The sequence below is a fragment of the Eptesicus fuscus genome, chromosome 24 (genome assembly GCF_027574615.1).
Source record: "Eptesicus fuscus isolate TK198812 chromosome 24, DD_ASM_mEF_20220401, whole genome shotgun sequence".
NCBI classification, from domain to species: Eukaryota; Metazoa; Chordata; class Mammalia; order Chiroptera; family Vespertilionidae; genus Eptesicus; species Eptesicus fuscus.
Genome location: NC_072496.1, coordinates 2998536 through 3011271, shown reverse-complemented (window position 1 = coordinate 3011271; position 12736 = coordinate 2998536). Strand labels below are relative to the sequence as shown.

Genomic DNA, 12736 nt, shown 5'->3' with positions numbered 1-12736 from the left:
ATCACAGGCATCGTCCTTATCCTGGGCAATAGTCTTCCATAATAATGTTTTATTACTTAATTACGTAAATGCTTAATGTTACGATATAATAAATACACTTACGGCTACATTTTATTTCCATAATAAGCTAGATATACCAGCTTCTTTGTCACTTAGTCATCCCAAGAATCCTGTGATGCAAAAATATTATTCCCATTTGATAGGTGAGAAAACTGAGACATAGGTTGCAATTGCCCAAGTCAATAATCCTCCTATTTAATAAAAGGCTAATATGTAAATTGACCAAATGGCGGAACAACCGGTCAGTCGATTTACATATTAGCCTTTTATTATTTAGGATTATTGTTACAGTTGTCATTGTCATTGAAGATTAACAATTTGGAGAATAATTCAGTTAAAAGGCTCTAAAATGCCAGCTCAATAAACTTTGAATTAAAAGTGTTTTTGGTTTATTTTTTTTGTTAAAGAAAAAGTTCATAATTGGAGGAAGCTTATTATTTCATAAAAAGCTGTAAGTAATTGGAATGAAAATCCTAAGCACACACCCATGTCGTTTCTGCATCTCTAAGAAGTGTTGCTCTTTGCTGTGGTTTACGTTTACTTGGGGTCCTTTGCCTGACTTGGGTGGCAGTTTCCTGGTAGTGACCAGTATCTTGAAAATAAGCATCCATGACTCACTTTTGTCTACTTCCCACTTTGGTCTTATTGTCTATGGTAAGAAAAAAAGCTTAGAAAACAATATTATTATGGCTTTTGTAGTGAGTATAAGTAACAATAGACTATTAACATGTAAATCACGGTTAATTTTCTACAGGATCCCACATTGCGAACCAAACAGCCTATCCCAGCTGCCTACAACAGATACGACCAGGAAAGATTCAAAGGGAAAGAAGGCAAGTGACGTGATGTTTGTCTTCCTTTTCCTGGGGTGGGGCTCCCCGGGAGAGGCGGGAGGCTGACGCTGGGCCGCAGTTGGCAGCCCATCCGCCGCGGCCACGCTCCTTCCTTAGGTGCTTCCATGGCTCCCTGGGTGCTGTCGCCGTGGCATCGAGTTGTGACAGGGTTTGTGTGGTCTGCAAAGCCTGGAGACACCATCTGGTTTTTACGGACTGGTCTGCCTGCCCCTGCTTCAGTGCGTGGCTTCTGGACCCAGATTGCTTCTGTCACCGTCACTTTGTAAAGTGTGAATTTTGAGAAGTGACTTTAACTGCGTTCTGCCTCAGTGTCCCCCTTTGTGACATTGCAGTGCTAATAGCAGTGGTAGGTGCAGTGCCTGCCTCTTAGAGTTGCTGTGGGGAGTGAACTAGGTGATATAAAGTCCATAGAGTGCATGACTGGTATGTAATTAACCATACACACACACACACACACACATACACACACACACACACACACACACACATATACATACACACACTGGAGGCCCAGTGCATGATTGAATCATGCACGTGTAGGGTCCCCTACACGCTTTCGCTTTTCGCGGTGGAGCTGGGTGCCTGTCTGCTGCTGCACCAGGCCTTTCAGAAGCCTCCGGCTCAGCGGAGGCTCCCAGCTCCCCCATTTTTGATGGTCCGCGGCCGCTGAGGGGGGCTACCCTGCTGTTGAGAGGCGCAGCTACTCCCGCCCCCTGCGCCTCTCAACGGCCACTGAGGGGGGCTGCGGCAAACACCTGGCTACCCTGCTGTTGAGAGGCGCAGCTGGGTGTCCGTGGCAGGCCCCCTCAGCGGCCTTGGATCTGGCCGATGAGAGGCACAGGGGGCAGGGTAGCCCCCGTTAGTGGCAGTGGATCCGTGCCTCTCAATGGCCGGATAGGCCACTCCGAGTCCCGCCCCCCAGCCTCCCACTGCCCAATCGTGGGCATAGCAGAGTGATGGTAATTTACATGTTACTCTATTACTAGATAGGATATTATATTTATATGTTGTATTTGCTATTAGTTCTAGTTCTGCTTCTCAGAGGTTTGTTTTAGAGGGAGGTTCTACATATCAGTCATGTTCCCCAGATTATAAATCTGTACAATGAGCGCTTGGGAGGCGGGGATTGGTCAGCATATGAGGATGTTTTGTGGAAGCCCACGTGGCGTGCTGGCTAACTCGGTAGGATGAGTGCCACGCTAGTGAGGTGGGTAGTAAGTGGGACTAATGACGGTGTAACTTATTTATCTTGACTTGCATGAAAAAATGAGGTAGTAGCACATGGAAGTTTAACAGTTGTCATTTTTTTCTGCATAATCTGAAACTAAGTTTCATTAAAGGATGTATTACCTTGATGCAGTGAATTTTGTGTGTTGACTTCCTTTACTGGACAAAGGCATGTACTAAATACTAGTGCATTCTTTTATTCACTGCGATGTTTTTCTTGTGGAATGAGTTATGTGCACTCTAGGGGTTGGCAGATTACAGCCCACAGACCAACTCTGACCCTCGTTCATCTCGCTTCTGCCACCACACTGCAAAAGTCACTGGTGTGACAGCGACTGCTTGGCGTGCAACATGTAACATGTTTAGTATGTGGCGCTTTACAGAAAGGCATATTGGGACTCTGCTCTGGAGCCCTTATCTTTGTTTACAGCATTGCTTTTCTACAGTGTACAGACCTAATCATTGTCATTTTGGAACATGACTTTTTCTATATGTTACGGACTTCTTATGATAATAGGTACTCTTAGTGGTACTGTAATTGAGTGTTAGATGTGAATAATTTGGGGGTTACATTATAAAGTTTATTCAATCTAATTTTTAAAATATATATTTTTTTATTGATTTGAGAGAGAAAGAGAGAAACATCAATGATGAGAGAGAATCAATGATCGGCTGCCTCCTGTATGCCCCACACTGGGGATCAAGCCCGCATCCTGGGCATGTGCCCTGACCGGGAATCGAACCCTGACCTCCTGGTTCATAGGTTGATGCTCAACCACTGAGCCACGCCGGCCGGGCTCAATCTAAATTTTTGACACTTCGAACCAGCTACATGAGTGTTGAACACAGTTGTGGACATAGTGTGAACCAGCTTCTGCACACTGGGCTCGTTGGTGTGTATTGAATATATTTTTGAGACTAGGACCCTTACAAGTTTTTATCTTCAGAAGTGCGTGATTCAACTTTATGTGTATGGTAGATTCACGGTTTTATTATACTGCTGACCTGTTAAGATATATTATGGGTTATTCCTTTAGTCTAATAGAAAACCCTCTTTCTTTACAGAAACGGAAGGCTTCAAGATTGACACGATGGGCACCTACCACGGGATGACGCTGAAGTCCGTGACGGTAAGTTCCTCTGACCACAGAGCTTCCCTCCTCCAGCCACTCTGTGAGCCGCGGGTGCTGACGGAGAGCTTGGCTCTGTGTGTTTTCTGTTTCAGACGTTTGTCTTTAACGCCAGTTGTGCTGATAGATGTGTGTGGAGGTGATGGATTCACAGGTGTCCTTGTTACCTTTATTTAATTGTGTTGAGTGTGTGTGAACCTGCTGTGATTAACTGCAAGTAGGTGGGATGCTACCTGGTGAGAGGATTTAAAGACAACAAGGGGTCGCAAGGTCAACTTGGAGAGTTTCTTGCTCTGGTGTCTTATGCTCTTTGAAGTGAAGTTCCTTACACTCTTTAAAAAGACATCAAAATTCATTATTGTTGGCGTTTTCTTGGGGACAGAACTTGCCTACTGGCCATTCCCCAGTCGCACTGTTGTGGGACTGAAGTGGTTTTCCTTTGGCAGCCACCAGAGTAAGTCTTTTATGGTTATTGTCCTTTTTACTTTGGTCTCATCTGAAATGCCATTAAATTGGTTTCATTACTGAGCTGTGCAAATAGGGAAGTCAGTGATGGTTCTTACAGTGATTCTTCTGCAGAACAGTTTTTCTCAACTCCAAGGACAGCGTCTCCATTAAGAGTGTAGGAACGGTGGGGCGCTGCTGCCCACTTTGTGGTGTGTAATGTTACAGAAACAAGCACAACGGAGTGGTCAGGTTGCTAGCACTTCTAGTATTTTAAGACTCATTTTTAATCTCTGCTGTTGATGACCTGATTGCTTTGAGCAGGTCTTACAGAATACTTAGAGAAGTGTGAACTTGACACTTTGAAGTTGCTCTGATCATTGTTTCTTTTAAAAAAATATTTTTAAAATATTTTTTTTATTGATTTCAGAGAGAAAGGAAGAGAGAGATAGAAACATCAATTAAGAGAGAGTCATTGATCAGCTGCCTCCTGCACGCCCCCCACTGGGGATGGAGCCCACAACCCGGGCATGTGCCCTGACCAGAATCGAACCCAGGACCTTCCAGTCCACAGTCCAACGGCTCTATCCACTGAGCCAAACCAGCCAGGGCTGTTCTTTAAGTTTTTGCCTTTTTTCTTCTTCTTTTGGAATATGAGTTTCACCAGTTTGTTTACCTTGTTCTCCAATTAAGAAAGTTTCTCATGTGATATCCGCCCAGACATACAAAGCAGTTAAGTGTCTGCTAAAGACTTGGTTGCAAACATATGACTTCTTTCTAACTTATGTGTGGCTCATTTTTGCTTCCATTGTTCTTCAGGGTTTTGGTGCACCTGGTTGATGGACATAATTACTAAAATTAGGATCATTCTGCATTAGGCCTGATCTACATAACTTTTAAGCCCACGCTGTCAGAGTTCTGTTAGATGTAAGACCAAATTAATAAATTGACTTCTGCAGATGACTAGGAAATTTTTATGCAAATGAATTTTTCTGACATGTATTTTAGAGAAGAGGTATGTGTTTTGATGATAATATTTCATAACAATCATAAGTTATTGAGATTTATAGAAATTAATGCCCAGCCAGGGTATTTTGGTAATATTTCACAAAGCTAATAATTGTTATTATAGGAATAGAAGCATCCCAGGTGTCTTTAAAATTACAAGTTTGTATAGTTGGGTTGCTAATTAATTTTGACTTAGGCCAAGAAATGCATTTCCTAGTAAAGGCTCCAGAGGCCAAAGGCACGAGGGTTGCAGGTTGTTAGGGGCATTTTTGAGTTGGGAGTCTTTCCCCAAGGTGTGTACTTGGGTTCTATAATGTGTAAGAAACACGGGATTAAACAGATGTTGTGGTGCAGGAATCGCATCGTTTTAATAGTTGAATCACAAGTGCGCACTGTATCCAAGCTGATCTCGCCGCGTTTGCCTGTCCGCCCTCCGGTGAGCGTACTGGTAGACCTAGTGTGGCACCGATCAGTTCGCGTGAGGCCAGCGTAGGGTTGTGGGTTGAGAGTAGGAACAGTTTCGAACAGGAACACTTGAATATGTTGTCATGGATTCCTTCCGTGAAAGGGGCCACATTACACTAAGAAAATGCCACGGGTAATGCTTTTCGGTACATAGTGAGTAAGCGGAGGTGATGAAGAGCTTTCTTTGTTACTGGATAGCAGCAAGGAACTTAGCAGGACCAGAGAGAGAGAGAGAGAGATAAGCTCAGAGTTTCAGAGGTCAAATGCAGCGAATGTTCCGCTGTTGCAGCACAGCGGGCTGAGTGTGCAGATTCCCCTAGTTTATCACCGACCGGCAGCACTGGCCAGGTCAGTCCTTCATTCTTCTTCACCCGGAAGCTTCAGGCTGCTAATCTCCTCGTTACCCGGTGAGAGAGACTTCCTTCCACAACAGTCCCTGCAGGTCCTCCTCCGCACCGGCTCCTGGAAGCCGGATGTGACTGTCCAGTCATCGCCGGTCTGTGCAGGGAGGCAGAGGCAGGTTTTCTCTGGCCTCTCTCCATCCTTGATTTCTTCACTGTCTGACCAAGTGGAACGGATGTGGAGGATGGGAGACAGGCATTAGACCGTTCCCGCCGGCCTCACTAGCAGCATAAGGTGGCCCTGACTTTCCACGGAGAATAGCACCCTTCAGAACTTCTTCATAGTTTTCTTAACTTTATTTTTCTGAACGAGAGTGGCCCACTCCAAGGAAACAAAGAAACCACTTCCTTTCTTGTCCAGTTCTTCTTGCTGTGTTTGGAGAAGTAGGGTAACTATTGAACGTTCTTCAGCTCTCAGCAGTGAGAGACTGTGAATTACGATAAAAGGATTCCCTGGCTCTTCATTAAATAATCTCCCACTTTTTAGAAACATTATTTGCACGTTCACTTGTTCCAGTGAGAGAGAATCTTCCAGTTCATCCGACAGGGTAACCCAGGTGGGAGATGGGAAGTGGGTGGATAGATGCATAAAGGCTGTTGTGGAATCCTGCCAAGCCGGGGGAAGTCGGGACACCTCTCCCGGGGCTCCGCAGGCGGTGTGCAGCCGCTCTGTCAGGTTCATAGTTCTTCCCAGGTCACCTCTGGGTAGACACTGTCTTGGTACCATGAGTCACAGGGCAGGTAATTTTCTATTCCAAAAGCACAAGACAGTATCGCTCCTTATTATAATTATATTTACCTTCATCAGTACAACTCCAATCCCTTCAAGTTTAACGAAATTATCAGTATTGAGCATGTTTTACCACTTCTGAATTGTAACTCCTCCTCAGTGTCTTTGTAGATTAACTATCCACCATGTTTTTAACATAGATATGATTTTAGTGTGTGTGTGTGTATATATATATAATCTTAATATATTTTTATTGATTTCAGAGAGGAAGGAGAGGGAGAGAGAGAGAGAAACATCAATGATGAGAGAGAATCATTGATTGACTCTCTCATGCATGTCCGATGCTGGGGATTGAGGCTGCAACTTGGGCATGTCCCCTGACCACTGAGAAACGAACTGTGTGATCTCCTGGTTCATAGATCGATGCTCAACCTCTGAGCCAAGCCGGTAGGGCTTATTTTATACTAGAGGCCTGGTGCACTGCGCCCTCTCGCAATCTGAGACCCTTTGGGGGATGTCAGAGAGCTGCTTCCGGCCTGATCCCTGCAGGTCACCCAGAGGGACCCCACCAGTGCACGATTCGTGCACCGGGCTTCTAGTATTCATATAAGATCTTTGGGCCCTGACCGGTTTGGCTCAGTGGATAGAGCGTCGGCCTGCGGACTGAAAGGTCCCAGGTTCGATTCCAGCCAAGGGCATGTACCTTGGTTGCGGGCATATCCCCAGTAGGGGGCGTGCAGGAGGTAGCTGATTGATGTTTCTCATCGATGTTTCTAACTCTCTATCCCTCTCCCTTCCTCTCTGTAAAAAATAAAAAAGTAAAATATATTTTAAAAAAAAGATCTTTGGTTCATCTCTTCCTGCCCTCCCCTCCCCTCTCCCCCCTTCCTTCTGAGAGTCATCAGTCTATTCCATGTTTCCATGCCTGTGCGCTGAGTGTCTGCCCCTTGGTGGTCATTGTGCATCATAGCTACTGGCTAGTCGACTGGTCGGCTGGTCTCTTAGGCATATGTGTGTGTGTGTGTGTGTTGTGTGTGTATACACACACACACTAGAGGCCCAGTCATGAACTTGTGCACCGGTGAGGTCCCTCTGGGTGACCTGCAGGGATCGGGCTGAAACCCGCAGTCCAATGCCACCTGCAGCTCCTACCTGCTGCTCCTGGTCATCCCGTCCCCACTTTGCCTGCCGCTGGCTCGCACCCAATCAGTCCCGATTGGGAGAGGCTTGCGCTGCCACAGCAGTGTCGCCAGCCATGACCCCTGCATCTGGCGCCCTCCCAAGGGGAGTGGCCTGCAAGATAGGGCTAAAACTGGCTCTCCTACATCCCCCGAGGGGTCCTGGATTGCGAGAGGGTGCAGGCCAGGCTGAGGGACCCCACTGGTGCACAATCGGGCCAGGGAGGGACCATGGGAGGGCTCCAGGGCGTGTCTGGCCCATCTCGCTCAGTCCCAATCGGCCAGACCCCAGCAGCAAGCTAACCTACCGGTTGACTGTCTGCCCCCTGGTAGTCAGTGCATGTCATAGCCAGCAGTTGAGCAGCCTTAGCATATCATTAGCATATTATGCTTTGATTGGTTGTTTGGTTGTTCTGCTGTCCAATCTATTTGCATATTACCCTTTCATTATATAGGAAGGATAGATACTTCATTTCATTACTTAGAGGGAAAAAGGATTACTATTTCCTTTTACTTATTGATGAATTATTTGCATTCATTCATATGAAATCCTAGTCCTATCTAATAAAAGAGTAATATGCAAATTGACTGTACCTCTGCTACACCCACAAAGCTGTGCCCACCAGCCAATCAGGAGCGAGTATGCATATTAACCGAGATGGCTGCAGCCACCAAGCGAGCAGAAGGCTTAGGTTTCCCCGGTGATAGAGGAAGCCAAACTTTCTGGCTGGCCCAGGCCTCCGCTCAAGGCTACAAAGTTTCATTTATAGAAGATAAATAAATCCCAACAAAAATGGTTGTGGCCACTGAGCGAACAGGAGGCTTTGGTTTCCCCTGCAATGGAGGAAGCCAAGCTTCCTGCACACCCTGGCCGGCCCAGGCCTCTGCTCATGGCTACAAAGTTTCAATTATAGAAGATAAATAAATCTCAACAAAAATGGTTGTGGCCACGGAGCGAGCAGGAGGCTTGGGTTTCCCTGGTGATGGAGGAAGCCAAACTTACTGGCTGGCCCTGGCCTCTGCTCAAGGCTACAAAGTTTCAATTATACAAGATAAATAAATCCCAGATACCAGGGCCTCTGCTTGGGTTGCTGGGGGGCGTGGCCAGCCTGCAAACCACCATAGACCCCTCGCCCAGGCCACCCCACACCCCAAGGGAACCCCCACCCTGATCCGGGACACCATTCAGGGCAAACGAGCTGGCCCTACCTGTGCACCAGGCCTCTAGCCTATCTAATAAAAGAGTAATATGCAAATTGACCGTCACTCCAACACACAAGATGGCTGCCCCCATGTGGACACAAGATGGCCACCACAAGATGGCCAGCCGAGGAGGGCAGTTGGGAGGGACCAGGCCTGCAAGGGAGGGCAGTTGGGGGCGATCAAGCCTGGAAGGGAGGGCAGTTAGGGGTGACCAGGCCTGCAGGGGAGGGCAGTTAGGGGCAATCAGGCTGGCAGGGGATCAGTTAGGCATCAATTAGGCTAGCAGTGGAGTGGTTAGGGGGTGATCAGGTTGGCAGGCAGGCGAGCAGTTGGGAGCCAGCAGTCCTGGATTGTGAGAGGGATGTTCCAGATTGGAGAGGGTGCAGGCTGGGCTGAGGGACACCCCCCCACCCCCATGCACGAAGTTCGAATTTCGTGCACCGGGCCTCTAGTATATTTAATAACATGCTGTAATTGGGTGTTTAGATATTTCCTTGGGTACTTTTCTGCTGGCTCTTGGCAGTTTTAGTTTGCTGTATCAATACCTAGGTCTTCATAGATTGGTTTAAATCTTCAATGAATTTCCATTCTTTTATATAAATCCACATTCAGACTTTATTTTCTTAGCTGTCTTAGTATTTCTCTCTTTGCATTGGATTGTCTAGTTAGTTCATCCCTTCCCCCTCCCCCACTGTGCCAAACCTCATGTGATCTTTAATTCTAAGTTTTGGTTTTCTTCCAGGTCTTTTTCTTGATGGATGTTTCTTTTGTGTTGTTCTTCTTGTCTTTCCTGCTTCTCATGTTCCTCTGTGAGTGACTGCTCCCACTTTTATTTTAAAAATACCTGTTTTTAAACTCTTGCTTCTGGTCTGGATAAAACTAAGTTCTCATTTAAAATTTTAGAATGCTCTTTTACTGTCAAGTTGAAGATCTATTTATTTCGAATGTTTAGCAATTAAAGCTTTAAAGATTTTTATTTTAATTTTAATTGAAGACAAAGGTCATAGCAACCATAGAAGTCAGATAATTGTCTCACTATTGAGGTTGTCATTGAAAAGCTTTACATTTAGGTTTTTGCAGTGGTATATAAGATCAGATATATAATTATCTTGATATTAAATCAATTAGACATTTTACATATTGCAATTTAAGTCAGAAATAATTGATTCAATTTTTTTATCTACAACTGAATGAATTTTGGACACTATCAATCTAATTATTGATTTCTCTAAATTTGGTATTTTTAGATAGAAGCTTCAATTTTCTTACAATGTCTTTTTGTCATATGTATGTGTTGTCATAAACATTCTGGTATTGAATTTCATGTATATTTTAATATACCAAACTTGAGAACTAAAATTAAGCAGGTCTTTAGCATTTGATTAATGTAGAAGCCTTTTAGTTTTCTTCATTAGAAAATCCAAAAATTCAGCTTCTGATATGATTAGAATATTATCATTTATCTTAAAATGCTGTACAAAATACTTCATAGTGTCCTTAGGAACTGTTGACTTTTAACATAGGTTAATATATTGTAATAACCAATCATTCTGATAGTAGATTTGTGGGTACATTATAATTTACCAAAAACTTTGGATATATATTATCAGATGTATTTCTCCCTCTAAGAGTTGCTTTAACAGAAAAAAAACTAAAAACTTTACCATTTAAATTGATTTGGGGAACATTTTTTAAAATCTGGATTAAACATAATATATAGAATTGATCTAATACCTTCTAATAAATTAATAGATAGCAACTTTTGGGAGGCGTGTGGTATACATTTGATTTATTTTTTAAACTTTCAGAGTCATTAGTAATTTTTAAAAGTTTGTGCAATTTTTTCCTAAAGCTCCAGACACCAGATAAAGACCCCAGTGCAGTAGATGTGACACACACATGCTTCCATGTGGCATACAGGTAGCATTACGTTTGTATTTTGTACTGGGACCTCCCGTACATCCCTGAGGACCAAAGCACAGTCATCCTGCCTGCTTCTAGGTGCCTGAGCGTCCTCAGCCCTCTGTACGGAGCCGGTCCCAGCACACGGCCCTGCAGCTGGGAGCACAGGGCGGGAGGCTGTGGCTCATTGCTCACGCGTGTGAGAGGAGCATTTGAGGGCTAAACGCCCGTGAGGAGTGTAATTGCCAGGGCCACTGAACTCTGTCTGGCCCATACATGTTCTCTGGGTAAAAGAGCTACCTGGGAAATGACGGTATAACGATATGGTTGCAAGGTGAGCCTGTGTTAAATTACATCCTTCAGCTTTTGGTGGCGTTAGAGTACGAAGGCTTGGTGTTTGCATCTCTTCAGTACAGGCCGATGGGCCAGGCCTCGCAGCCTCTGACCGTGGTCACTGCTGCACAGGCTTCCTTAAAACTATAGCTTAGTGTTTCTCCTCAGCTGCTGCTGCTTCCAATGCCAGGATGTGCTAGTTTGATCAGAGATTAAGTTTTTAGGCCCAGACGGCTGAATACTGAGAGAGAGTTTCTTTGCTCTTTGCAATGAGTGCTGTTAGACCCGGAGTGCATCCTCAACAAGATGTGAAAACGCCAGGGCAGGTCTTCATGAGGCCGCTGTCTTCCCTGCGCGATGGGGAGGGAGGGGGGACTCCTGGGGAGCCTCATCAGGTCCGGCGACCTGGTCCAGGACCTCCCCCGCCTGGAGAGGGGCGCCTGGCTCCCGTCTGTTCTACAGCAGACGGCCCTCCTGGAATTGGTTCCCTCCGAGGGGCTGCTTTCGGCAAAGCAACTACCGATGCCTTTTATTCCCCCCCTTTTTCTTAATTTTGAAAAATTTCAGACATCAACACAATTAGAGAATGATAATTAGTCTGATTTTCTGTCTGTCCATCACACAGATTCTGTAATTGTTTTTTTAAACCACTCTTCATCTGGCTTATTTCCCTGAATTATTGTAAAGCAAAACCCAGACCAGGCGTCCTCAAACTACGGCCCGCGGGCCACGTGCGGGTGTTTTTGCCGTTTTGTTTTTTTACTTCAAAATAAGATATGTGCAGTGTGCATAGGAATTTGTTCATAGTTTTTTTTAAACTATAGTCCGGCCCTCCCACGGTCTGAGGGACAGTGAACTGGCCCCCTGTTTAAAAAGGTTGAGGACCCCTGACCCAGACACTGGCGTGTGTGCCTACATACTTTGCTTTTTCTAAAAATCCTGGCCTTTTTTTTTTTTTTTTAACCCAGCCACAGAGGTTATCGCACATGACAACACAAATAATAATATTTTGGTATCAGCTAATACTCGGTTCATTTTCCAGGTTCTTTGATTTTTCTGAAAAGTGTCTGTTGTAGTTCATCTGATGGAAGTAGGACCCAAACAGGCACCACAGTTGCGTGTAGTTGTTAGCATTCTTGTTTCTTTTGCTGGGGATTAGACGTTCATAATCTCTCCTCATGTCCGGGATCCATTGGTGGACTGGCCAATCCCATGAGTCCTCTCTCTGAGTGTTTTTAATACACAAAGTACAAAAGATGACAAAGAAGGCTAACACTGATGAAATAGTATTACCAAGCTATTTTAAAAATGCAAATTTATGACATGGTAGTTTATACTTCTTTACTAATGCATTATATAACAACACCCAGTGACAAATCTAATAATTGCCAGAAATTTACAGCATGCGCATATACAATATTTCAAGATATGTGTAACAGTTGTAATGTGACATGGGAAGATCTGATTTCTGTTGGTGACAAAGTCACAGCCATTGTTATTAGTTCTGCGATTTGTTGCCTATATTCACTAGGGTTGGAAATGTTAACTTCTGTCAGAGGTTGGTGAAAATAAAATTTCACACCCACATCAGGGACCCTCTGAATTCTATCCACAACGCCCTGCCGTAGGGAAAGGTTTTATGAAAGGTTGTTCTGTGTCAGTGGCTTTTTTCTGTTTCTCTACCACCTGGTCAGGTTCTCCTCACCCTCCTGGCCTGTGTGTTTGCAGTTCTGTTTGCCTGGATCAGTCTTCTTCGTTTAATAGGCTGGCTCCTCCTCATTCCTATCTCAGATCAAGGTCA

At 44.8% G+C, this 12736-nt stretch overlaps 1 protein-coding gene across 1 annotated transcript in view; it reads left to right on the top strand.

The window, feature by feature from the left end:
- Positions 1-12736, top strand: part of CDC73 (cell division cycle 73) — a 64118-nt gene that overhangs the window by 15857 nt on the left and 35525 nt on the right. The window contains exons 9-10 of the mRNA XM_028135373.2: positions 815-893; positions 3207-3271. Of these exons, the coding sequence (XP_027991174.1) occupies positions 815-893; positions 3207-3271 (144 nt within the window). The remainder of the gene's footprint in view (positions 1-814; positions 894-3206; positions 3272-12736) is intronic.